Source organism: Penicillium samsonianum (genome assembly GCF_028829775.1).
Source record: "Penicillium samsonianum strain IBT 33392 chromosome Unknown utg000003l_segment0_segment0, whole genome shotgun sequence".
Taxonomy (NCBI): Eukaryota; Fungi; Ascomycota; class Eurotiomycetes; order Eurotiales; family Aspergillaceae; genus Penicillium; species Penicillium samsonianum.
Genome location: NW_026643261.1, coordinates 7,096,224 through 7,119,669, shown reverse-complemented (window position 1 = coordinate 7,119,669; position 23,446 = coordinate 7,096,224). Strand labels below are relative to the sequence as shown.

General features: G+C 48.2%; 10 protein-coding genes across 10 annotated transcripts, besides 3 other annotated features; 7 read left to right on the top strand and 3 right to left on the bottom strand.

Annotated features, from left to right (window-relative positions):
* Positions 1–46: 46 nt before the first annotated feature.
* N7471_006393 (uncharacterized protein) lies at positions 47–871 on the top strand (the record flags this gene model as incomplete). The annotated part of the gene is made up of 1 exon (XM_057279112.1): positions 47–871. One exon carries the CDS (start codon positions 47–49, stop codon positions 869–871), a length of 825 nt encoding a protein of 274 aa, XP_057138722.1.
* Positions 872–2,251: 1,380 nt separating this feature from the next.
* Positions 2,252–3,309: a sequence feature (Protein overlapping with rRNA (N7471_006392, KAJ6139906.1) was converted to a misc_feature.).
* Positions 3,310–3,449: 140 nt separating this feature from the next.
* Positions 3,450–4,119: a sequence feature (Protein overlapping with rRNA (N7471_006392, KAJ6139906.1) was converted to a misc_feature.).
* A 74-nt stretch (positions 4,120–4,193) lies between these two features.
* Positions 4,194–4,541: a sequence feature (Protein overlapping with rRNA (N7471_006392, KAJ6139906.1) was converted to a misc_feature.).
* Positions 4,542–6,164: 1,623 nt separating this feature from the next.
* Positions 6,165–8,000, top strand: N7471_006391 (MFS transporter; the record flags this gene model as incomplete). Its single annotated transcript, XM_057279110.1, has 3 exons — positions 6,165–7,229; positions 7,280–7,686; positions 7,742–8,000. The coding sequence occupies 3 exons, from the start codon at positions 6,165–6,167 to the stop codon at positions 7,998–8,000; spliced, it is 1,731 nt and encodes a 576-aa protein (XP_057138720.1).
* A 109-nt stretch (positions 8,001–8,109) lies between these two features.
* N7471_006390 (uncharacterized protein) lies at positions 8,110–9,263 on the bottom strand (the record flags this gene model as incomplete). Its single annotated transcript, XM_057279109.1, has 5 exons — positions 8,110–8,319; positions 8,380–8,552; positions 8,605–8,718; positions 8,871–9,095; positions 9,122–9,263. The coding sequence occupies 5 exons, from the start codon at positions 9,261–9,263 to the stop codon at positions 8,110–8,112; spliced, it is 864 nt and encodes a 287-aa protein (XP_057138719.1).
* A 1,145-nt stretch (positions 9,264–10,408) lies between these two features.
* N7471_006389 (NCS2 family permease) lies at positions 10,409–12,284 on the top strand (the record flags this gene model as incomplete). The annotated part of the gene is made up of 3 exons (XM_057279108.1): positions 10,409–10,498; positions 10,573–11,484; positions 11,541–12,284. The coding sequence occupies 3 exons, from the start codon at positions 10,409–10,411 to the stop codon at positions 12,282–12,284; spliced, it is 1,746 nt and encodes a 581-aa protein (XP_057138718.1).
* Positions 12,285–12,802: 518 nt separating this feature from the next.
* N7471_006388 (uncharacterized protein) lies at positions 12,803–13,527 on the bottom strand (the record flags this gene model as incomplete). The annotated part of the gene is made up of 3 exons (XM_057279107.1): positions 12,803–13,065; positions 13,115–13,181; positions 13,246–13,527. The coding sequence occupies 3 exons, from the start codon at positions 13,525–13,527 to the stop codon at positions 12,803–12,805; spliced, it is 612 nt and encodes a 203-aa protein (XP_057138717.1).
* A 1,921-nt stretch (positions 13,528–15,448) lies between these two features.
* On the top strand, positions 15,449–16,606 carry N7471_006387 (serine hydrolase domain-containing protein; the record flags this gene model as incomplete). The annotated part of the gene is made up of 1 exon (XM_057279106.1): positions 15,449–16,606. The coding sequence occupies one exon, from the start codon at positions 15,449–15,451 to the stop codon at positions 16,604–16,606; it is 1,158 nt and encodes a 385-aa protein (XP_057138716.1).
* A 179-nt stretch (positions 16,607–16,785) lies between these two features.
* Positions 16,786–17,978, bottom strand: N7471_006386 (uncharacterized protein; the record flags this gene model as incomplete). The annotated part of the gene is made up of 2 exons (XM_057279105.1): positions 16,786–17,587; positions 17,647–17,978. The coding sequence occupies 2 exons, from the start codon at positions 17,976–17,978 to the stop codon at positions 16,786–16,788; spliced, it is 1,134 nt and encodes a 377-aa protein (XP_057138715.1).
* A 988-nt stretch (positions 17,979–18,966) lies between these two features.
* Positions 18,967–20,275, top strand: N7471_006385 (uncharacterized protein; the record flags this gene model as incomplete). The annotated part of the gene is made up of 2 exons (XM_057279104.1): positions 18,967–19,528; positions 19,584–20,275. The coding sequence occupies 2 exons, from the start codon at positions 18,967–18,969 to the stop codon at positions 20,273–20,275; spliced, it is 1,254 nt and encodes a 417-aa protein (XP_057138714.1).
* A 179-nt stretch (positions 20,276–20,454) lies between these two features.
* N7471_006384 (SDR family oxidoreductase) lies at positions 20,455–21,824 on the top strand (the record flags this gene model as incomplete). The annotated part of the gene is made up of 3 exons (XM_057279103.1): positions 20,455–20,821; positions 20,879–21,656; positions 21,713–21,824. 3 exons carry the CDS (start codon positions 20,455–20,457, stop codon positions 21,822–21,824), a joined length of 1,257 nt encoding a protein of 418 aa, XP_057138713.1.
* Positions 21,825–22,913: 1,089 nt separating this feature from the next.
* N7471_006383 (uncharacterized protein) lies at positions 22,914–23,345 on the top strand (the record flags this gene model as incomplete). Its single annotated transcript, XM_057279102.1, has 1 exon — positions 22,914–23,345. The coding sequence occupies one exon, from the start codon at positions 22,914–22,916 to the stop codon at positions 23,343–23,345; it is 432 nt and encodes a 143-aa protein (XP_057138712.1).
* Between the last annotated feature and the right edge of the window lie 101 nt (positions 23,346–23,446).

Here is a 23,446-nt window from a genome sequence, read left to right as displayed (position 1 = left end):
CTGATTCTTTTTGCTTGGATTTACTTTTCAAAAGATCCACGCCGCCATGATGCTACCACTATACGCACTTTTGCTACTTCCCCTGGTGAACGCATGGACCTTCCGCTTTACAAACGCAACGGATGCTACTGAAATTGCCCGTGGCCAAGAGGCACAGAACTGCACAAAATCTCCCATTGGTAAAGAAAAGCTCTTTACCTGGGATCCTGAGGGATCCGGTCTATGTGTCTCGATATACCGTGACACCAATTGCATTTCCAGGGCGGGATACGGGTGCGCAATATGGAGGAAGAATGCCAGTGAACCCTTTGAAGCTTTCGATGTCCTGTTTGAACGGGACATTGATGCCAAACACCAGACCTCTACGGTCGCTTCGACATCGACCTCTACATCGGTAACGACATCATCCACATCTACATCTTCATCTGTATCTTCGACGTCCGCATCCGCAACTGCAACCCCCACCGAGTCCACCACAGCCTCTGCAGGCAATTCTAACAGTGGCTCCTCCTCTAGCCCATCACTCTCCGGCGGTGCTATTGCAGGCATTGTGGTTGGCGTCATAGCTGCAGTCGCCATCATTGTCGCTTTCGTTGTTGTCTTCATGAGAAAGAAGAATAAAAAGAATGCCGTGGTTGCTAACGAGCATGGTGGGTACGGGCCCCATGAGGCGGATGCTACTGGATCATCAGTGAGCGGTACTACGGCGGTTGCGGAGAAGGCATCAGACTCAGTTGCACGCCCATTCAGACCTCCCCCTGGATCTCAGGTTGTTGAGTTGGTTGGTGATGAAGGGAGTGCCGAGCTGGGCAGCAGCCCAATCAGTGAGATGGATGGGAATAGCGCCAAGAGGAATTTTAATCGGTTCTAACGTCTCATGCGTGGATATGATGATTTCTGTTAGCTGAACTTGTTGGCTGTGTTGAGGTGTGTTTGTGTGTTTGATCTAGTTCTTTTGGTAGCGAGCGAGTTGGGGGGTCTTTTTCTTCTTTGTGGCTTGATGTTTATATATCAGCGCGTTGTATGAAATTACTGATATTAATTGATGTGTGTATAATCTCCAAATAGATAAATAGCTACACGAAAATGTCCAGTATGGACAATCTGCTTATTCCATGGCATATACGATGCCGGTCTGAAAGATATCACAAGCTACCCACCTATTAAGGTACTCACAATTGATCAATATAGAAGCACGTCCATCAAAAAGTCATTGTTGGATATGAGATTGTTCGCCTCCATGCCTTAGCTTTAGCTCGCGGGCTTCGCCGGTCCCGAAGGACTCTCCACGATCGCTTTCGGCCTGCCTGGCGTCGGCGGCATCTTCCGCGGCATTCTTGCTGGAGGCATAGGATCGTCAGGCGAGGGGGGAGGGCTTCTTCTTCTTCTGCCTCTCCTAGAGCTCGAGGTCACGGGCTTCGCCGGCCGAGGAGTACTCTCCTTCATTGCCTTCGGCCTAGCTGGCTATAGTGGGATCGGCATTCCACAGCCCCTATGATCAAGGCCAGCGCAACCAGGCCACAGATTCCACCGACAAGTTAGCCTTTCCAGGCATCAGGGTCCCTGCAATTTGCGGGGCAAACGGGATAAGCTGTGGTTGTTGTTGTGTTTGTGTTTGTAGCCATTTTGTTGTGGCTACTAGCGAAGAGGAGAAAGAGGAAGAAGAATCTCTGTGTATTCAATCTATGAAGAGGAGGGTATTTATACCCTGAATCTGGCAGACAAGCGCTCAGTCTGCAAGCAAGCAAGGCCTGTAGAGACAGGCATCCATGGGAGATGGGATCATCTAACACCTTTTTAGTAGTCTTTTTAGTAGTCTTTTTAGTAGTCTTTTTAGTAGTCTTTTTAGTAGTCTTTTTAGTAGTCTTTTTAGTAGTTTTTTCAAGTAGTCTTTTGAGTAGTCTTTTGAGAGTATTTTGAGAGTCTTTTGGATAGTCTTTTTAGTAGCCTTTTTCAATGCCCTTTTCAATGCCTTTTTAGGTAAACCCCCCTCCCCCCCGGGGTTATTGGTGTTGTAGCTTGGAGGATAGACCAAAGGAAAGGCAGCCGCAGTCTTAGCTATATTAGATACATTTGTAGCGTTTAGTGATATGTCATAGAAAATCTTATTCATTATTGCTCTGGTATATAGAAAAAGAAAATATAAAATCTTTCAAACAATGTCTCATACACAAGCCAAGCTCGGCACACATTAATGGCCCCTGAGGAATGTCATTCTCGATCAGTACAGCCTATACATCCACTATTTATCTCACTGATACAGTCTTCCCTTTATCGAACCAGGAGGAACATCTTGTGCCGCGGTCGTCAAGGCAAGACGCCCAACGTCAGCTTCAGGCTGAACATCTCCAAGCCATAATTTTATGTCTCGCATATTCTTCGACCATTCATCCGAAGACCATGTAGAAGATCCGACGATCCCTTCAATCTTATTTTGCAACAGGGCAACGGAGATCGATCCTAGAAGATCCGGGGCGATTGTTATGATGTGGAGATAGGCACCCACTAGTGCAAAGCAGAAGATAACCACCGAGGAAATAATGAGGATGACGAGCCAGGGACGGTTACACCTGACAATATTTTGTAAATGCGTATTTCTGGCAGTCAATTTGACGGGGGTGTCCTTGATTGAGCTTCCTTTCCGTGTGATTTCCGTCATGTTGACAGAGCCCGTGAATGCCGAGGGGCTGATTCCTAGGTAGAGCACGGAATTGAAGAGCTGCGATAGACGTGTTCCAAAAACTTCCGGTGTGGTGGTCTGTGGCGACATAAGGTTCTCGCCAAAAAGGTTTCCGACGGCGTGATATGGGTCAATAAAATATCCAATCAAGGGCTGCAGACCACCGTTTTGCTCGATGGTGGGAAACATGGTAGTGAGGATATACAAGAGTCCCTGGTTATAGCGTATGGGTAGCTTGGCATCTCCCGGAAAATTGACATCGAAGATAGTCCAGTTTTTGTGGAAATGTGATTCATCCACCGACCGGCGAGCGGAGGACATGTTGCAAGTGTTTGTAGACTGACTCCCGTCTAAGCTCTCGCATGTCACGTTGGCATCGACATAGGTCGTGGTGATGTCGCATATGGCTCGCGTGATCGGGGATCGATGCTTTTCATCGTCTGCGTAACCACGCTCCCATGATTCCCATATCATCTTGCGCGCATTCCGAGTCCTCTCCATTGATGCATTGAGTGAGTTCGAACATGGCTCCGAGATGGCGATCTTGAACTGGTATCCACCCCATGCGCTCGTCCAGCTACAATCGTCGCCATTGCCGGGAGATGGAGCATCTGTGCTTCTTAAGGGGACTATCGGCTCAAGCCGATGGAAGTGCGCGGCAATAACAGGTCTGTGATGCCCTTAGATGTTCTGGGCCGCACGCGCGCTACACTGACAGGGCCAGCGAGTACATCACCTTAACCGAGAGGTTTGGGTAATCTTGTTAAACCCTGTCGTGCTGGGGATAGAGCATTGAAATTGGTGAAATTCAAAGTATGCATTGTGTCGAAGACAGGACAGGTGATTGATAAATACGAGCCTGGGAGGGTAAATGATGTGTTACCGGAGCTGGGCAAGCCAATCACCGGTACACCGACAAGAGATGCGTACGTCAAGTTGTTGTTTCGGGGTATATCCATCCAACCTGTACTATTTTTCTCGAGATTCTCGATCACAGGAAACCGGATGTTGCCCCAGAGATCTTGGTTGCGGGTAGCAAGTAGCGAGGCCGCAGATAGGGAAGCAGCCATGGGGTTAGCGACTGATGTTATGGCCTCCGTTACCCCTTGGTTGTAGCCATACTGGTACGGGGTGAATGTGTTCAAAGTGGTCAACTCGACCGGGTTACCTGGGTAACTCGAGACGATGGAAATTACCCGGAGGGATGCCTGACTGCCCAACGGAGACAGGCACCACAACAGGACGGTAAAGACGGCGACGAAGTTCATAGCGCGCAGTCTAATCTGGGTGAGAATGGCTCCTGTGATAGTCTGGCTGCCGAGACATTGCTCTACTAGCCCGATGGTGGCTCCTCCAGTGGTCTGGATGCGCCATGATGCAATACTTTTGATGCTGCTACCAGCAATGGCGGCGAAAAGGGCTGGAAATATCGTGGGCGCCTTTAAGAGGAAATTCGCTGTCAGCTAGATTTGACGATATTGATGAGGAAGGTTGTAGGATCGGGATAACTAACATATTGAGAGACTTCAAATAGTTTAGAGCCTATGGAGTCTGGGCCCGCCGGTTTCCCATCGATACAAGAAACCCATATACCGAACACGGTGAAGAGTGAGGCTATAATAGCAAGAACCAAATCCCATAGTAGACGGGAAATTCTATCCAACTGAGAAAGCTTGATGGGCTGTGGTTGGGGCTTCCGCTCATCGACGTCAGGGAGCTCGATTGTTGTATAATATTGGAATTCTGATGATGGCCTTCGATCCGAGTGATTTTCCTCGACTGGTACGGCCCCGTAAGGGGTGAGCTTCGATTGCCTCATCTCGTGGGGTTTCCTCATCCACAGTTTTTGTAAAAACGACATGGCGGGGATCTTCTTGATTTAAGCGGCACTCACTAGGCACTGAGCCCATCTTCCTGCAGGAGAAATAACCGTTATTTATAAAGTGGGCCCTGAAGATCTGGACCTTCGTGGGTGGACATGACGCAAAGCATTGCATGGTTCGCAATTGGGCTCCAGGGAATCCTCCAAGGCGCGTGCGAGGCTAAGCATGCCATTTGCCCATCATTGCCATTTACTAGTGCTAGTTCGGCGCTTACAATGCAGTTGATTGGGTATGAGCCCACTGATCAGCTCCCTAAAACCAGGGCCCCCCCCTTGCCCCAGTATATTAATTCATTCAGCCTTTGTCACACTACAGTTACCCGGGTCTTGGCGAGGGGTAAATTATCTGTTTCGGGTATCCTGCAGGGCACTAGACATGGGTGAACTTGATGTGTCCGTCGAGAGGCTGGATGGAGGTCACACACTATGCGTCTATTCAACCGAACTTTTTATTTATAACGAAAGTTTTACTCCGTATGTTGACTGATATTCGCACTCAAATCAATCTTGATCCATAGAATTTCTTCAAGTGCAGTCCCAAGTGTAGATGGGCTTCGACCAGGCCAAACTAGCTAGGGACTTGAAAAAGAGACCGAGGCTACCTTCGCACCCGCTCTAACCCTCGTGGCAATGATCATCTACAACCCAGTCTCATCTTACCTTGTGTTGCCTCACGTTCTCTTATTATTCTTATTTCTTTTTTGAGCCCATATTTGGAACATATTGTTCCTTCCTCGGTAGATAAGCATGTTTCCAATCTCCGACAATGCTCTATTATAATCAAGCGTTGAGACACTTTTAATAAAACCTGGGGTACGGAGTATGCAGTAGAAAATACCCGCCATGACAATTTAGAAAGAAACCACATCACCATCTTTGTGCCTGCGTTGAGTATTGATAACCTGCATAATTCGTTGGGATACCCCCTTTCATTCTATGCTGTATGCTGTTGGTATGTAAGGCTTCATTCAATCTTACTCCAATCCCTTCTAAGATATCCGCAGATTGATTGATACAGGTTTGAAGCTCGGCTAGCAATGGCGAAAAATAGCCCAAAAATATTTGAATGACCAGATCTAGTAATCGGCAGTTTTATGGTCGACTTCTCGTTGCCACCATACCGCATACTCCGTACTAACCGCAGGGACGCTGCGGGCGCTTCCCCGGGCAGGGACTGTTGAGCTAGTTCAACTACTTTCACAGCCGATTCCGCGTAGTTGTGTAGTTTTACAATGCATAATATTGGGATATAAAATCTAGATTGTAGTTCATAACTGTCAAATAAACTTCACATTGTCTCCACGGACGAAACCATGGTTTGCGACCGGGAACCGGGACGTATTACCCTATTGGGAGGTCACGGCAGTCCACAGCGGCACTGGCTCTATGGCCTGCCGTAGCAATTTGAACGGATCAACCGGGGAAAGCAACACTCGATGACGCCGTGGGTTACCATCAAGGTGATGAAAATGGCCGTCCGATCCATGAGAACCAAATATTCCGAATTCTCAGCTCTGGAACTTGCTGTATATATTGTTTTTATTCCCTAGATAAAATCAATCTGAAAAATCCAGTGCATTGCATATTATATCGTTCATCAGCATGTCTCAGAGCCCACACGATACTAGTACCAGTGGAAGCAATGATGATGACCTCAGTACCGCCATAACAAGGCCCGATCGCCGTCCGTCGGAAATCGGGTCCACGAGCTCACAGAACATCAATCGCCGTCCAACCAATATCACCGAAGTCGAGCTAGAGCGAATCAACACCTATCGACTCCAACATCGCTCAACCGTAGGCTCCGTCGCAGGAATCACACCGCGCGACAAGTGGCTCCCCCTCGGAGCTGGCAAACCTCATCCCCCAGCTCTCCCAGACCCGGAACAATATATCGTCGAATTCAACGATGCGAACGATCCTCTGCACCCCCAGAATTGGCCACTCCGGCGCAAAATCGGTATATCAGTGACCCTATCATATACAACCTTCGTTTCGTCTTTCGCTAGCGCCATCTTCTCCTCCGCTGTCGGACAAATCAGTGTTCACTTTCACATCAGCACGGAAGTCGCTATCCTCGGTGTGACCCTGTATGTTCTAGGATTTGCTTCGGGGCCGACGGTATGGGCACCGGCAAGTGAGCTCATTGGCAGAAGATGGCCAATTTGTATTGGCATGTTCGGGTTCTCTATTTTCTCCATTGCGGCAGCAACCAGCAAGGATGTCCAGACCTTGATGTTGACACGATTCTTTTCCGGATTTTTCTCTGCTAGTCCGATCGCTATTGTTCCCGCGGTTTTTGCCGATATCTGGAATAACCAGACCCGGGGCGTGGCTATCGCTATGTTCGCCATGGCTGTATTCGTGGGGCCTTTCGCGTCTCCGTTCACGGGTGGCTTCATCACCATGTCTTATCTGGGATGGAGGTGGACCATGTATATCTCGTCCATCATGGGTTGGCTGGCTACTGGCCTTTGTCTTCTTTTCTTAAAAGAGACCTATGCACCCGCTGTCCTTGTGGAAAAAGCGGCCCTCCTGCGACGGCAGACACACAATTGGGGAATCCGCGCCAGACAAGAAGAGATCGAGCTTGATTGGGGCGAGTTGATCACAAATAATTTCAGTCGGCCATTCCGTATGCTTTTCACGGAGCCAATTGTTTTCCTCGTAAGTCCTGCCTGAACATCTCGAGCTGATCCATGCTAACTTTCCATCAGATATCTCTCTGGATGAGTTTTGTATATGGCCTGATGTACGCGCTTCTCAGTGCCTACCCTGTTGTTTTCCAAGGAATCCATGGAATGAACCTTGGTGTTGGAGGTCTTCCATTTATCGGATTAATTATTGGCGAGTTCCTAGCTGGCGGCTATATCCTTTTCGATCAGAGGGCATATACCAAAAAGTTAGCCGCCAACAATAACATTCCGATTCCGGAATGGAGACTTCCACCCGCTATCCTTGGAGGTGTTTGCTTCTGTGTCGGGCTCTTCTGGTTTGGCTGGACTGGATGGACAAATTCAATCCATTGGATAGCCCCCACCGCCAGCGGAATCGTGACTGGATTCGGCATCTATGTGATTTTCCTGCAATGTTTCAATTACTTGATTGACTCGTATTTGACATTGTAAGCCTCTTGATTTCCGTTTTACCGTGGAACGATATACTAACCTTGATACCAGTGCCGCATCTGTGTTTGCTGCCAATACCATTATTCGATCAGCGGTTGGAGCTTCATTCCCGCTGTTCTCGAAGCAGATGTTTGTCAACTTGGGTGTGCAGTGGGCCGGCACACTTCTTGGGTGTCTCGCGCTCATAATGATCCCGATTCCCTTGGCATTCATCAAATGGGGGCCTGCGTTACGCAAGAAGTCCAAATTTGCTCCGACCTTCGAGCCTGCTCGTGCAGCAAATACGGAGAAAGGTGACCACTCTGTTTAGGGGTGACATTTGTGTTTTGCGTTTCATATATATATATGTGTTACTAATACTCAAATCCATAGACTTTTCAAAGTTGTAACTTTAAATTACTGGACTTTCTCTCCGTGGCTCATTCAATCAAAAATGGATGAAATAAAAGGTTGGTCATAGTGATTCGATCTTGCGGGTTGTGTTGTAGCATTGACCAAAGGAAACTCGACAATTTCTCCAAGTTGTCTGCAACGAAGTCAGGCGGCAGTCTCTCACCTAAATAAACAGTGAACTTATCCCTTCCACCCTCCACGAAGTTGAGTATGAGAGATTTCAAACTTCCATTCAACTCATCGAATGTGCACCCCAAAGGGCAAAGAGTGGTTCATTTGTGGCAAATTGGAATAACTTGATACACGTCAGTTGGGAATAACAAACCAGACAGTGGAGAGTAAGGAGATAACAAGCAGCCTAGAGACCAAACATAAATTTTGAAATCCCAAGGAAGTTTCTCAACGAGCTCGGGCGCCCTCAAGGCCATGGGAGTGACGGGAACAGAAGAATTGCCCCCATTGAGGACAGCTATTGAGGGTCTTAGCATTGCAGCTTTTACACCTGAGAAAGGATGCCATACCTCCACCTAAATCACCAATCTTAACTATCAGTGTTGAAACGTCGGCTTCGTCCAGCAGACCATAAGGACGTTGAGACACCATCAGGTACTCAGGAGCACTTTTATCAGTCTTAACTCCAGGGAGCCAATGGACAGGGCTGTATTACGGAGGCATAAGCATATCATCTATCGAGTCACACTCCACAGAGCATAGTATATTGGCCGGTTACAAATATGTAGACGATATCAGTACCATTTACAGTTAGTGATTGCTGTCGACATCTTACCAGTATGAACGAAGTCTTGCACGTGGAGAAACTCCAAAGCACTGATGATTTGATCTTTCCCCGGTTGAGATGTTTCCAGCTTTGATAGTTGAAGTAGGATAGAGAGCTCTGTGCTAGTCTTTGAGGCGTCTGCTTTGATGATTTTCAAGGTGACGTCTTTCTGTAGCCTAGGGGGCACAATGTAAGATCGGAAAGCCGCATTATGTTGACTTCGCAAAGAAATGGCTGTAAACCGACCTTAGGTATCTTACGAGGCAAACGAGCGGTAGCCCCATTTGCAATGATCTGATACCGCTCGTGGAAGATGTCGCCCAAGTGCACTGGATGATAGCCTCCCACGCGGTATTCCTCAATGGGCTCGACAACGTCGTGTATTCTCTCAAAGCGGCGCATAATCGATAGATGGAAAAGATGCCGCGATATGTCCAGCTAAGAGGAGACTGGTCGAATTAAACCTTGTTGAAATGACTTCAGTCATGATTACTCTTCCGACACGTGCCCTATACTACAGCAAAGAGCGGTGAATACAACGCGTGAATACAACGCAAGGTAAATCTGTCTGTGATGTGCATCGTTTAGACTCTGCATGTATCCAAGAAACCAACTCGAGATGACTAGAAGAATTGACTTTCTAGTGCCTCGTGGTTATTCTTGATGTCCGCAGTTCCCGTCGCACATCACGTGGCATAGCGCCTCAGTGACTTTAGGCTGATCCAGCCCCTTCTTTCTCCGGGCAGAGCACGCGCATGCTACCAAGTACTACTCCGCACCAAGTGGTGTAAGCACTATCATGGACGAAGTAAGGCTTAATTCATGTCAGACCGAGCAAATCCGATATCTGCGGGTGAGATTCGTTGATGGTCCACGATCGGATATGGCCGCCCCAGATACCCCAGAGCCATGAGACTGGATATATTTTGACGCGATACAGGTTATTATTCTTATGTCATCGGGTTGCTCCGTTATCGAGAACCCCTGCACATTCCCGAGGTCCCAACACGACACACACAATTGATAAGATAGAGCTCACGAGGGCTGAGCGCACCGGAGTCTTGGCATTGCAGGGATGTTGATGTGCAACATTTTGAAACCTCAGGAGCATATGGCTCTTGTTTTGAACATTCCAAGGTTGTTTTCGACCCTTTTCATTTGGAGTGACTCAAAATAATATCCTCCATTTTCCTATCACCGGCTTGCCGAGTCTTCATCCATGGACGAACATAGATAAAATCCTGTCGGCAAACTTACAGCCAATGAGGGCGTGGCCGCGGCATCTTACGGGTGAAACGAGACCCCACCAAGCGGCCAAGCGCCCATAGAGCCCGGAGATAGCTGTAATTGGAGGCGAATTTTTTTTTTTTTTACTTCTTATCAGCAAGATGTGGTTGGCCGAGAGACCAGGTTGAGATTTGCCCATTTCTTCAAATATTCTACACCTACTTCCACTGCAGGAACATCTTTAAATACTGCGTCTCAACGACGACAGCGTCTCCGGAATTCGCTGTATCCACTGCACACGACCGTGATACTCTCTCGCAATGGGTTTCGGTACTTGGGTCCACGACACCAACTTGCGGGTTGCCCGCAGTCCCGTGGGGAAATGGTTTCGTCTGGAGGGCTCCGGCCATGTAAGTGATTCTACATTCTATGTGACGTGTGATCGCACCGTCAATACTGAATGTGAGACTAAACCCTGTCTCAGCCTCTAGAGAGGAAGGGTAGCTACTTCTTCACTGAAATCCGCGCCGGCCTCGCCACCTTTTTCGCCATGGCATACATCATCTCCGTCAACAGCAACATTACCTCTCTGACCGGTGGAACCTGCGTCTGCCCCGAGGAAGACATGAAAGATTTCTGCGCAACAAATGCTGAGTACGCTATGTGCACGCAAGAAATCAACCGCGATATCGTCACCGCCACCGCCGCTATCGCCGCCCTCTCAACTTTCTGCATGGGTTTCTTCGCCAACCTGCCTATCGCGCTCGCACCTGGAATGGGACTGAACGCTTACTTTGCCTACACTGTTGTCGGAGTCCGTGGTAGCGGCATGGTCTCGTACTCAACTGCTCTCACAGCTGTCTTCGTTGAAGGATGGGTATTCTTGGGCTTGACGTTGATCGGTATGCGGCAGTGGCTGGCGCGTGCGCTGCCAAAGTCTATCAAGCTCGCAACTGGTGTCGGCATTGGTCTTTACCTCGCATTGATTGGTTTGACCTACAGTGCTGGTATTGGATTGGTTCAGGGTGCCACTGACACCCCCATTGAGTTGGCTGGATGTACCTCGTTCAACGAGGACGGCATGTGCAACCCCAGCGATAAGATGCGCAGCCCCACCATGTGGATTGGTATCTTCTGTGGCGGTATTCTGACGGCTTTGCTTATGATGTACCGTATCAAGGGTGCTATCATTCTCGGTATCTTGTTGGTTTCTATCATCTCTTGGCCTCGCACTACGCCTGTCACTTACTTCCCCTACACCGAGCTTGGAACCAGCAAGTTTGATTTCTTCAAGCAAGTTGTCACTTTCCATCCTATCCAGCATACTCTACTCGCTCAGGATTGGAACCTGGCTGGCAAGGGCGGCGAGTTTGGACTGGCTTTCATCACATTTTTGGTATGTCACACGATTTCCAGGGTTCTATACAGGGTTCAAAACTAATATTTCCGCAGTATGTCGATATTCTGGATACCACAGGCACAATGTACTCTATGGCCCGATTTGCCGGCGCAATCAACGAGGAGACCCAGGATTTCGAAGGCAGCGCCATGGCCTACATGGTTGACGCGATTTCCATCTCGATCGGATCTCTCCTCGGCAGTCCCCCTGTCACAGCATTCGTCGAGTCCGGCGCCGGAATTTCCGAAGGCGGAAAAACAGGACTGACATCATGCGTCACTGGTATTGCGTTCTTCATCGCGGTCTTCTTCGCCCCGATTTTCGCTTCCATTCCACCCTGGGCCACGGGTTGCACGCTCGTGATCGTCGGTGCGATGATGGCCAAGTCTGCCGCCGATATCAACTGGCGATACTACGGTGATGCGATCCCCGCGTTCCTCACCATCGCTATCATGCCATTCACATACAGTATTGCCTACGGTCTGATCGCTGGTATTACTAGCTACATCACCCTCAACGGCTTTGCCTGGTGTCTTGAGAAGATCACTGGTGGTCGTATTGTCCCGCCTAACAAGGATGAGTCTGATCCTTGGTCTTGGAAGGTCAAGGGCGGTTTCCTTCCACCCTGGGTTAACCGTGCTGCTCATGGAAAGAAGGACTTCTGGAAACCCGATGAGGAGTATGCGGAGCAACGGGTTGCTTCTGGTGAGGTTGTGTCTTTTTCTTCCGCGTCGGAGGAACGGGTGGCTCTTGAGAAAGGTCATTCGCCTACCGCTGCGCCAATGAAGTCAGAGTAAATATTGGAGGATGAAGTAGGGGAGTTGCGGTATAGTTGTGATTTTTCTTATTTGCATGGCATTATAGCGGATGTGTTCATTTTGTATACTTCTTTCTATGTATTTATTGACTTACTATTCACACCTAGTGTCTTTCAGAGGTGTTGTACATGCCATGGAATGAACATATTGTTTTAATACCACACATACTAGGGGATTGATGTGAGTCCCAAAAAAGACCAAATGCTGATCAAATACAGCCATGTCAGGGCTTGATATATTAGGGGGCCAACCCCCTCCCCCACCCCCACAAAAACATATTAAGAGGACGAAGGAAGAAAGGGAGAGATCAAATGCGACTACATTGACTATCAAAGAAACTCATATTCGCGCAAACAAATAAGGTCACGCGACTACCTCGGAAGGACAATGCGCACATAAATACATACACTAAATGAGTGGCAGAATTAAATGAATTCCACCTACGGAGTAAATAGACCTCAATCCTGGAGGATCGATACACATGTCAACCCGTTGTCTCAGAAAGCCCCGACGCTAAGCCCGTGGAAATATGGGTTGATGACAGACTCAGTATTGACCGTGTCGTCCGTACAACACTCACTCCACACTCCAGTGGGATCCGTGAGACAGTTATCGGTGAATTCCAGATCAGTCCAGGCGCCAGGCCACGTCGGCTGGAGCTTGCAACCAGGAGTCACTTCGGGACGAGAATTGTCACCGTCAAACTTGGCATAGATGACAGCGGAGCTAACGTGACGCGTAGTATCATCATCCGACACGTCTAGACCGGTTAGCCTGACACCCCAATGAAGGACAATGATACGACTTACTGTAGGGTTCATCCGAGCTCTGGCAGCGTGGTGAATCATTAATCACAATACAGCCCTTGCTGACATGCTATTTTCTGGATTAGTCGTGGATAGGAGTGCCAGAACGCCCTTTCAGCAACATTAAAACTTACAATGTCCGTACCATCACTATTGTTAGGGTTGTTATCAACACAGGTGCCCAAGGGAGCGGCGTCACCCTTCCACAAGTTCGCCCATTCACTTGGCGACCACGTCCAGTACCCGGAGCATGAATGATATCCAATAGGGGAAGGCGAGGGTTCAGGCAAATATGCCGTGGTAGAAGCAACCGGGGTAGCGCGAGCCTTGATTAGGCTGATCGGGGACTCTGAGACAGCAAGAGCGCTCGCCGAGATGGCAAATTGAGCCAAAACGCTAATTTCTAGGAGTTGCATTTTGAAGTGAAGATCAATTAGAAGGACGAAGGTTGATGAGATACAAGAGATGAATGATAAACTTATATTGGCATGCTAAGGATGTCCTTTATATACTATAATTTTCATCTTGACATTGATATCCCTAAGGGTGTTCAACCTGACACCACTGACCAGAATGGGTGAAAGGTAGACTACCTGGGCAGTAATTTTGCAGTACTATCATTGTAGTCACCCCACTAACCAGAACGGGTAAAAAGTAAACGGGCGCTTTTATCAATATTGGAAAAGACACACTACATTTACACCTCATTACTTTGGAGGAATTCTCGGAGAGCTCATTCTTCCAAGTTATAAAGCAAAATAGTGAGTGGTCTTCTAAGGTTGGAGTTACAAATTATGGTAAGGTCTCATTTTTGCATCGTATAGTTCCATTCTAGGGTCCCGACCAACTAGTCATCATGTCAGCCCCAATGTTACCAGAGGGGCTTAATAATATCATCCGACTGCCTGTATTTAGCTAGACCAGTCAAGTACGCGAGACATTTGATTCCAAAGAAGTACAGTGCATCATTAAGGCCCCATTCCATTTTAGAATACACTCAAGGGCTTCAAGCATCGTCAGGGGTAGGTATGATCTCCACTAGATAAAATAGAATCTATTCCGGTGCAGAAATCTATAAATGGCTACGAGATCACTCCTCCATGATCCGTTTAGAGGATAGCGTTTGGGTGATCGACTGGACTAAAGATATACCACATTGTTATGCACTAACCAAAGCGGAAACTCCCTCTGGGGGCCAAAACCGCCCAACTACTACTTCACTATTTACGGGCAAAGGAGTATCATTTACCTACTTGATGTAAATGAAGTGCCAAAAGAAATCCTGTTGGTTAGCCTTAGGTCTCCCATGCGGTCAGGCCCTTGTAGAAACTCGTGCACTTATGCTTCTACTGCCAGAGTTGAATTTTACCCGGTGAGTCTGATCCTAAGCGCCCTCATAAACGCAGCGGCAGCATAGAAAAGCCTGGCCTGGCAGAGGAAATACGGTACGTTGAGTGACCTATTGGTGACCGTTCAAAGTTGGTCGTTATGGAGCGGGATGGGTCTGGTGAAAAGAGCCGGATATACCTTGGACTCCTATATCGACACACTCGAAATTATCTTCTGGCAAGATAGCGCAAATGTCTGCCTTTCGCATATTTCTCAAGAGTGGTTTGAGAGCATGGGCTATATCTTAAAATGTGGCCTCCAGATTGACCCGATATGAGCCCTATTTAGCCAATTGATGGATGCTAAAGGTTAAATAACAAACTCCTATCCCCAATTGATATATATGGGTAAAAATAATGCTGAGTGAGCTTTTCAAATCGTTGTATCTGCACTGCATAGAGTGTACTTGATCACTTATAATTGACAGCTAAATTCTATTTGCACCTAGAAGATTGCTTGCTCTGCGAAACGCAAATAGCTATTATACTAGAATATTAATTTACATTTGTTAATTGTCCCATTCTGTATCCATTATCATTAGTATATTTAATCCATTGGTGATGTGGATATATAAGTTGAAAGTGGTGATATATATTTGAGAGGGTGCGCGTAGAACCCCCCTTGCCGCAGGGTTTATCCCTCCCGGTTTGTACCTCGGCAAAGAGATTTTGGTAATCCACCCGTAGCGTACATGTTGAGCGGGGGTAGCTTATTGGGTTGCGAGTCAATCTGACTCAAGGTGGGATGTCCCCACAATAAGCACTAAGATGCTCTGGGGATCACAAAAAACGCTTATAAAGCGCAGGGGCTAGTTCTACCTAAGTTGTGGAAACCCCTCACTGCTATATTGGTTGTTTTCAATCGTCGAAACTCACGAGAAAGCTTCAAAGCTTCAAAATATCTATCTCCATTCACGATAAGCCAAGAACCAAAGCGACAGTTTCTGCAATGGCTGCCCCACATGGTTCCTGCGACCCCGCATTCAACCGCGTGCGTGACCTTCTCCAGGAAAAACTGGCATCAGGAGAAGAAGTCGGTGCTTCAATCTGCGTTAATGTCGATGGAAAGAATGTCCTCGATATCTGGGGCGGTTATGCAGATGCCGCCAAGTCCCGCTCATGGGAAAAAGACACCCTGATCGTGGTCTTCTCATCTAGCAAGGTAGTCACTGCCCTGGCCGCGCTGATCCTCGTTGATCGCGGCCTGCTAGATGTCGAAGAGAAAGTGTCAAAGTACTGGCCGGAGTTTGCAGCCAACGGTAAGGAAGACACAAAGGTGTGGCACCTCCTCAGCCACTCCTCTGGTCTGCCCCACTGGGACCAGCGGATCCCAATGGATACCATATACGATACTAAAGCTTCGACTGAGTTGCTCGCTGAGCAGGCTCCCTGGTTCAAGGCTGGGGAGTCGACCGGCTACCAGCTGATAAACCATGGCCATTTGATCGGTGAGCTGGTGCGACGCATTAGCGGCAAGTCATTGAAGCAGTTCATTGCCGATGAGATCGCGGGTCCTTTGGGCGCGGACTTTAGTCTCGGTGTGGCTGAAAAGGACTGGCCGCGTACGGCGGATATCATTCCTGCTGCTCCTACGTCTCTGCCAGAGGTCGACCCGAAAAGCGTTGTGGGTAGAGCTTATGGCAACATTACATTGAAGCCTGAGGATGCCCAGACCCCCGGGTTCAGAGGTACTGAGATTGGTGCCGTGAATGGGTTTACAAATGCGCGCGCGCTCGCTCGGATTGGTTCAATGGTGTCCTTGAAAGGGACTGTCGATGGGAAGCAGTATGTTGGACTAAAGACTATCGACCAGATGATCCAGGAACGGATTAGCGGTATCGATCTGGTGTTATTCATGAACTTTAGATTCGGACTTGGAGTTGCCCTACCTGTGCCGGAGGTTATCACCTTTATCCCCGAAGGAAACATTTGCTTCTGGGGAGGTTGGGGTGGATCTATGGTGGTCATGGATGTCGATCGCCGCATGACTATTGCTTATGCCATGAACAAAATGGGAGCAGGAATATTGGGCAACGAAAACGTCAAGGCTTACGTCGAAGCGATTTATGAAATTATGAGAGACAATAAGCGGTCTGTATCCCTGTGATGTATGAATGTATGAACTCTTTCTTTGCACAAATTGAACATCAGTGGACCTAATTTCGGACGTGTATTAAACGAAGACCCCGTCCAGATATACCCAACTTCACTGTACAAATTCGCAAATATTTCTTCAATGTTGATAGTCCAAAACAGTTATTTCATCATTGTTCAACAAATGTTCAGTCAGGTGGACTTCTTGGCCTTCGAAACCTGCTGCTTACTGCCACCGGTCTCGGTAAACACCAGCTCATCTCTCTCCCAGATCAACTCCACTGCAGCACCTGCGGGGCCAGCCAGAACCGTCAACAGAGCGATCTTGACTAGGAGACTGGGCCAAGAGACAGTGTTGAGGAGTTGCTTGTGAGCAACAGTGTACAGTGAGATCGCCCAAATCAAAACACCCGCGGAACCAATCATATAGTCCCATCGGAGGAAGACATGGACACCGTCACCGACGTTATCAACTGTCAGCCCCGACCAAGGAAGAGGAACCGAGAAAACATTGGCCGGGTGAAGGGAGTCCAGGAAACGGTCTTCAAACAGAACCGGCACTACAACGGTTGCCAGAGAGACGACCCATGACACAATGTGCGACAGAGATGCATTGGCAAACGCAAATGCGTAGACCCAGCGCAAGCTAGACATGGATGCCCGGTGATTGTTCGAGAAGAAAGGAGACAGAGTAAAGTAGGAGACCGTGGTCAGAATTGACACGTACGCGGGCCAGGGGTGCCAGATGGCAATGGCGATCTGTTTTAGGTCCACGGAAATCACAGAGGGAGCGGGCAATGTCATCGCCGCGGTCGGGACCATGTATCCGATGACAAAGACCAACGGTAGAACCGCGAGAACTGCTCGCGGGATGCGAATATTATCTGCATGAGGGCGGCGCGCAGTGATCGAGCTGCCCAGCTGAAGACCACATGTCAATGGGATCCCAAAGGCAAAAGTGAATACTTGAGCCATAAGGCCAAATATCGTCGGGCTAGATCGACCAGTCAGTTTCATCTAATATCAAGATGCTGGTGAGTGGGTATGACATACTAAGCAGCTATTGTCCCAGCATTGCCCTTTCTCCAAGATTCCAAGACGATCAGAGTCCAGGTTGCGCCGAATGTACCACTGAAGCCAACACCATGAAGCAGCAGACCGGGGTTATGGCCATCGAGTGTCGGGTAGAAAAATGTGGTCAAAAGAGTCAGTATGTGGTCGACTGCCTCGATTCCCGTGTAGACTGTACGCAAAGGCGCATCAATGGTCGGGAGCTTGCCGGATTCAATGGATTTCCGGGCCAGCGCATCGAGGCCATTGATAGAGGCAAAATAGAATATAGCGTAGAACACCAACGCGCTCAGAGAAAAGAGTATGTATCTCATTGTGAAAGTGTAATAGCTAGCGCGAAACCGATTCAAATTTGGGGAAATAGGGGCGGACTTATAAACATAGGGTCCAATGATCTGCACCAATCCCCATGGGGTGTGAGACCGAGGCCTGTGTAGCGAACTAAAGGTTGTGCAACCTCTTTCTGCACAATCTTTTCCATTAATTTATTCACATGCAGATGAGATGCGAATGAGGTTCAGCCTTGGAATGTTCAGGTGTGGGGTTGTCAACTCGGCTCAGCATCTTGCATACCCAAATGGGTTTAGCGTTCCCCTTTTATCGCAGTGCATAGTGAACCCAGGGACTTGTAGTTATTGGCTTTTATTGCCAGCAAAATAATGGCCATCTACGGATCTTCAAACGTATCAGTAAAATTAATTTAATAAGTACTTCTAGTCTGATAAACATTATATATTAAGGAGCCGTTTTATAGGGGTTATGCTTTCATCCTGTTTTATAGGTTACATTTATCCTAAAGAGGAATCTGAAAGCCATCTAAGAAGACATCTAAAAAAGATATCTAGAAAGACATCTAAGCAGTTATCTAAAGAGATATCTAAGAAGTCACCAAAAAAGACTAAAGGCCAATAGGACCAAAGTCTTTAATGGTCGCTGTGCACAGCAGTACCCACTGCACCTTCTTCACTCGCCTGAGGCCTCAGGCATTGAAATATTGACTCCAACTTTCTAACTATTCATCAACATTCACTTCATTTGTCTTAACATCGTTTCTGCCTCAGGTGGATAGGACCTTGCTCCCACCTTGTTTGATCCTTCTTCCTCTCTCTCTCAGCTACCTAGCGCAATACAACCCATGGTTTCTTTCCATAATTTGCCATGGCTGAGTTATTGCCGCTTGAAACTCTTCTACACATATTTTCATACCTACCAGACGGCGCCCTAACAGCATGCGCTTGTGTCTGCCGGCAATGGCAGGTCGCCGCCGAGACACTTACCTTTGCCGATCTGCATATCGATTCAATGGACCTTGAAGACTTGCCCCGGATTATTCATTCGTCCCGCTCCGCTGGTCGATGTTTCCACCTCCGAGCTCTATACTTCAAGGTCATTCTCCCAAAATATAGTGTTGCCGCCAGGGGCCACTATGAAAACCACGTCGATCGTGACGGCAATAACAGGGTTTTCTCGCAAGTCATAACATCTCTTTTTGAAATCCTGAGCTCATGGCCCGATTACGACCACAACATGTCACTGGAGATCTATGCCAGGTCTCCAAGTGATTGGCAAGCGGAGCCGGATTGGACTATACGACGTATCCGGCAAGAACGAGGCTATGCTTTCCCAGATGAGGAGCTGCTACACCGGCGGTACAAAAGTTCCTATCTACAGTTGATGGGCAATGTAACCCTGTCTAACGTCAAGTGCATTACCTCGTTGAAGGTGTTGGGCTGTGATTGTTTCCGCAATATCGCACCGGGAGCTGTATCCGAGATGGTGGCCCATCTTCCACGACTGCAACTCATCAACGCCAGACTTCGTGCCAAAGAGAGAAAGGATGCCGCAATGCATGATAGCCTTGGTGGTAAGTCATATCAGCAGTTTCCGCGAACTTTAATAGGTTCTGACAGTGCGCTTAGATTTCCCTGGTACTAGTTGGCCTTCCTCCCTGCGACATTTACAACTAGGATACGAGGAGCAACCCTTTGAGGAACAGGCCTCCTCGCTATCAAACCCAGGCGCTAATGATCTGTGCCTTGCTTTGTACCAAATGACTCAGCGGTTGGAAAATGTTTACCTATCACAAATCATGATCGGGCCTGAAGTATTCTGGCCGGCAGATGCCAACAATGTCACCCCATTCTGGCCAAACCTTCTCAAATTTAGCATGAGCTATACATATACTCTGTCCTCTGGTTTCAGCCCGGTCCGTGGAGCCCTAGGATCAGAGGAGGATTTGTCTCCCGACTCACCGGATTCCTATCCCGACGCAACGGATGATTCTGTCGAACCACCCGATAACAAACAACAAAGTCCAATCCTCAGGCTTGTGAGTAAAAATCTGGAGGAGTTGTATCTCGCTGCTGGACGTGCGGCTCAACATATGCCTCGGCTAAGTTCCATGGACCTTGATGTTTGCATATTCCACTCGCCGTCAACCCAGTATTATTTCAGATACGATGCAACTTTGGGCACAGCAACATGGATGAGGCCCTCGCATTACCGCGTGTCAAATAAAGTTCAAGAGGCCTGGGATGTTGCGGCAAAGGGTCATGGACATGGTCAGATATGTACAGAGGTCCTTTCTCTTGATTCAAGTTTGTCCCCATGAATATGAAAATTTCAAAGGAAACTCAGAGGAAAACAAGAGTATTGAAAGTAAACATTACAAATCAAACTTGATTTGAAATCAGACAAAGAAAAGAAGCAAGGGTACAACAACTGAGGGGAAACCACCAAATTGCATCATAAAATACATTCACATTCAGTACAAACTTGCAGCCACACAGCATGTCAGAGATTCAGTCCAAAGATATCTATCATGGCCTCCCGGTCATTTCTAGAGACATTAAACAGCTCACGGCCATTGTCACGGGAGCCAATGGTATTTCCGGCAATCATCAGCTGAAAGTCCTTTGCGAAAACCCTCGTCGGTGGCAGAAGATTTACGCTCTCTCTAGAAGGCCGCCCCATGGCTCATGGCCCGATCATGTCGAGCATATATCGGTTGATCTAATGCAGTCCCCGGAAACAGTTGCGGCAGAGTTAGCCAAGAGGGGAGTTCGTGCAGATTACGTCTTCTTCTTCGCGTATGCCCAACCGGCCCCCAGAGAAGGAGAAGCGGTTTGGAATGCAGATGAGCTAGTTGTTGTGAACAGTAAGGGAATATCCAGGTGACATGATTGAAAGCTATGCCCAGCTGAAAAACAACCAGAAAAAATGCTTGTCAACTTCCTCGAGGGCCTGGCATTGAACAGCACAATCCCCAAGCGTGTGTTACTACAGCTAGGCGCCAAGTATTACGGTCTCCATCGCGGTCCTACAAGTTTGCCACAGGAGGAATCGGATCCTCGAATCCTGACCGGACCTAATTTCTACTACGACCAGGAAGACTATCTACAAGCCTTCGCGAAGCAGCACCAGATCGGCTGGAACACTACCCGACCGTGTCACATTGTCGGGGCAGTCCCAGACGCCGCCATGAACATGTGCTACCCTTTGGCAGTTTACGCCACGGTTCAAAAGTATCTCAACCGGCCTCTGGAATTCCCCGCCGACCTCCAGGCGTGGGAGGCAATTGTGTCTATCTCAAGCGCCCGGGCGAATGGATACCGCGCAGAGTGGATCGTATTGACCGACCAGGCCAAAGACGAGAGTTTCAACACGTCCGATGACTGCCTCTTCACATGGGGTAAGTTCTGGCCGAAGCTCGCTGAGCGTTTCCAGATGCCTTGGACGGGTCCCGATACGAGCGACAACGCGTCCTATGAGATCGCGACCGTTCCATTTGATCCACCACGTGGTTTTGGCCCGCCCGGCGCGCTTCGCTTTGCTTTTAGACTTGTGAGCTGGGCGAAGAGGCCGGAGGTTCAAAAGGCGTGGGCGGAGATTGCGGAGAAGAGTGGGTTGCGTGAGAAGGAGTTTCGGGATATTGACCGCGTCTTTGGCTTCATTGACTTGATCATCGCTACAGATTATTCGATTTCTTTGAGGCAAGTGGGACACCTATATGAAATGTCAATAGGGCTGACTAGAAGTCAACTCACAGTACGACCAAAGCTAAGAAGATGGGATATTTTGGGTTTGTTGATTCGACAGAGTCCATTCTACGCGCTGTGGAGGAATTTGTGGGTCTGCGGATGCTTCCGCCCCTACCTTGAATTTGGTCATTTAATTGGTCTGTTTCGCGAAATGGAGATGTTTTACTCAAAAGATAGTAGCAAAGGTAGTGAACAGAATCTATTTTAGAATGCAGGAGGCCCGAGGTCATGATACATGTGAAAGCGCACTGATGACAGAGAGTCATAAATCCATAGATACTTACATTTCTAAACAAAAAAAATAAAAAAATATCCTAATGGCCTGGTAGTCAATCTTCTTATAAAGTACGTACGACCCCTGTCCTGCGTTGTAGTTGTCTAGAGGACCTGGAAGTGGACAGAGGAAAGGCGCTCCTCCACGACACGGTAATTGGGTGATTCTTGGTTGCCCTCGACAGCGCTACTTGATTGATCTCTGTTCTAATGAATGGCCTATGCCTTTTGTCCACTAGACTGCCACCCGTAAACCAACATAGTGCGCTCGTAGTAAGGAAAACATCACATCTAATTGTGATTTAGACAAACTGGATCCGAGTGATAACTAAGTAGTTCAAGTCTTATACCAAAGTCTGTGTTGAGGCTTCAAAGTACTATGTGCTCAATAAACATGTGGGTGATAGGAGTAACTGTTCGTCTCATTGCATTCCGAGATCTAATGCAGAGCCTTGGAGCATCAATAGAGGTGTCAGGATGGGCAAAGTGCAGCTTTATTTGGTTCGACACGAAGGTAGGGGTTGCACTGTTCGACTGGTTTCGAAACCTAACCTGGATTCTCTCTCTATAGGGCGCTGGGTAACCCATAGTTTTGCTTGAAACACGATGGATGGCGCTAGGCTTAGTCTGACTTGTCAATGGCATGTAGATAGCTATTCCCGCGCTGGTGTAAGCTACGTAGGCAGCAAGGCGGCTCCCGCGCAGGCCCTCTCTTCCCTCTATAAAATTGACGTGAGTCCTGGGTCTTTCTTGACTCCCAACTCCTTCCAGCTCTCTCCATTTTCGTCTAAATTTCCCATCTTTTTGTCTCCAAAGCTTCGCTTTTCATATTGGTTAGACATATGTGCCTTCGTCCGCCAAAATGCCTATTCGATCAAGCTCTGAGATTGCTGCCCAGTACGAGAACTATTCGATCTATGCCATGCTAAACAGTCAATGCGCTGCCCCGAACTTCCACTGGGTTTGTTTATCCCGACCACCACTCCATTGGGGGATGTGTGGCACGCGACCAATCAAAGCGGTGGGTGGAACGTCACGCCCCGGTCGTCCAACAACGTTCCCTTCTCCATGAGCCTTGTTCTGGCTTATAAGCTTGCCTCCATCAACCCTAGCGCCTTCGAAGCAGGAAAAAGCATCCTGGACGCAGTTCCCTACGACTACTCCCACTCCCCCAACACCGGCGAGCCGTTTTCCTGCCGAGTCTGGGTGAAGGATGCTCTGGCTGAGCTCCACAAGAACCCAATATTCATGCTTACGCGGGAATTTTCTTTGATTAAAAGCGAGTTAGTCGACCGAGCCAATTTCCCCAAGGATGAGGTAAAGGGAGGTACAGGCAATGCCGAGGTTGAGAACTATGGAATGAATTGAGAATATGTCCTAAAAGCCATCACCTATGGCAGTTCTCAGGACCATCAAATGAGACGCTAGAAAGTGGTCTTAGGAATACACCTGGAGCAAAGATCCAAGCC